The 1,264-nt window shown below is 32.4% G+C and overlaps 1 protein-coding gene across 1 annotated transcript; it reads right to left on the reverse strand.

Moving 5' to 3' along the window:
- Window positions 1-680: 680 nt before the first annotated feature.
- Window positions 681-1,067, reverse strand: LOC107736168 (low-density lipoprotein receptor-related protein 4-like; the record flags this gene model as incomplete). Its single annotated transcript, XM_016547651.1, has 2 exons — window positions 681-815; window positions 942-1,067. Coding segments are annotated over 2 exons (261 nt in total), but the record flags the coding sequence as incomplete, so codon positions are not given.
- Window positions 1,068-1,264: the final 197 nt, after the last annotated feature.

Raw genomic sequence — 1,264 nt, forward strand, 5'->3', positions numbered from 1 at the left:
ACTTTCATGACTGTTTCTTAACACACTTAAGTACACTTTTAAAAACTGCACTTCGTAATAATGTTAAATTATTAAATAATTAAATTTTTTACTCTACAGTTATTACATTTCAAATCTTAATGTTTTAATTATCTTTTATCATACTTTAAAGTACACTCATTTTGATGTGTTGACTAACATATTATAAAGCACATGTAAAGTTACTTGGTTATAATTTTTATGTCATGTAATGTTTTATTCAATATTATATTTGAAGTTAATATATTTAAACATTTCCTAAAACTGCAATTTCATCATTACAAATGTGCAATTATGAAAATATTTAAATACATGACATAAAAGTTTCAACATAAATGATATATTTTCCAAGTATATTTTATATTAGTTTATCATAAATGCTTGTCTGAGAGAGACTAAATGTATAAGAACAGTGGCATAAACTCTTAAGACACTTGGATAAATGTATCAAAATGAATACATAAACGTTTGTTTAAGTATATAAATCCCTTGCAGAATTCGTATAAAAGAGATAAAAGATATATTTTAGATATTTCCCCATTTCCCCATAAGAAAATAACTAATACAGATAATCCTGATTTTAATCCCTTGGTTCTTAACTTTCTTTTCTGCCGTCTTCTCTTTATAAACTGTTCTTTTTCCCCCCTTGTCTATGGCCTCACCTCTGCATGTCTTCCCGTCCTGAGTTAACGTGTAGCCGGTGTGACAAGTGCACTGCACCAGACCTCGAGACATCTGGCATTTCTGCGAGCAGCCTCCATTGTTAACATTACAGTTTTCTTCACTTGACTTGGAGCCTATAAACACACGGGCACACAGTTGAATGTTAACAAAGAAAAGAGGAGGGAATCAGATGCTTTCAGTGGAACTATGACTATTCGTCTTATATTTCACATATTTTTGCACTAATTTTGTAGACTCACGACAGTCCTGGTGTGGATGCTCATCAGTCCCGTCTTCACAGTCCTTGATGTTATTACAAACCTTACGCTGACCAATACAGCGGCCATTTCCACACAGGAACTGATCCGATGCACATGGAGGAGTTTCTAAGAAACAAGGGGAATGTAAAAATAAAAAAAACAATGCACAGCACGTAGGGGCAATCATTACTAGATCTTATAAATAATCTAAATAATTTAAAAAATCCATTTTATTTGATCTATTCTAAGTCCATTTTGGGCAGATTTTGGGAGAAATATAGCATTCCATCAGTGTCTCACCAATGGATGCTCTGCAGTGAATG

The sequence above is a fragment of the Sinocyclocheilus rhinocerous genome, unplaced genomic scaffold (assembly GCF_001515625.1).
Source record: "Sinocyclocheilus rhinocerous isolate Xijiao unplaced genomic scaffold, SAMN03320098_v1.1 C36538701, whole genome shotgun sequence".
Classification (NCBI taxonomy): Eukaryota; Metazoa; Chordata; class Actinopteri; order Cypriniformes; family Cyprinidae; genus Sinocyclocheilus; species Sinocyclocheilus rhinocerous.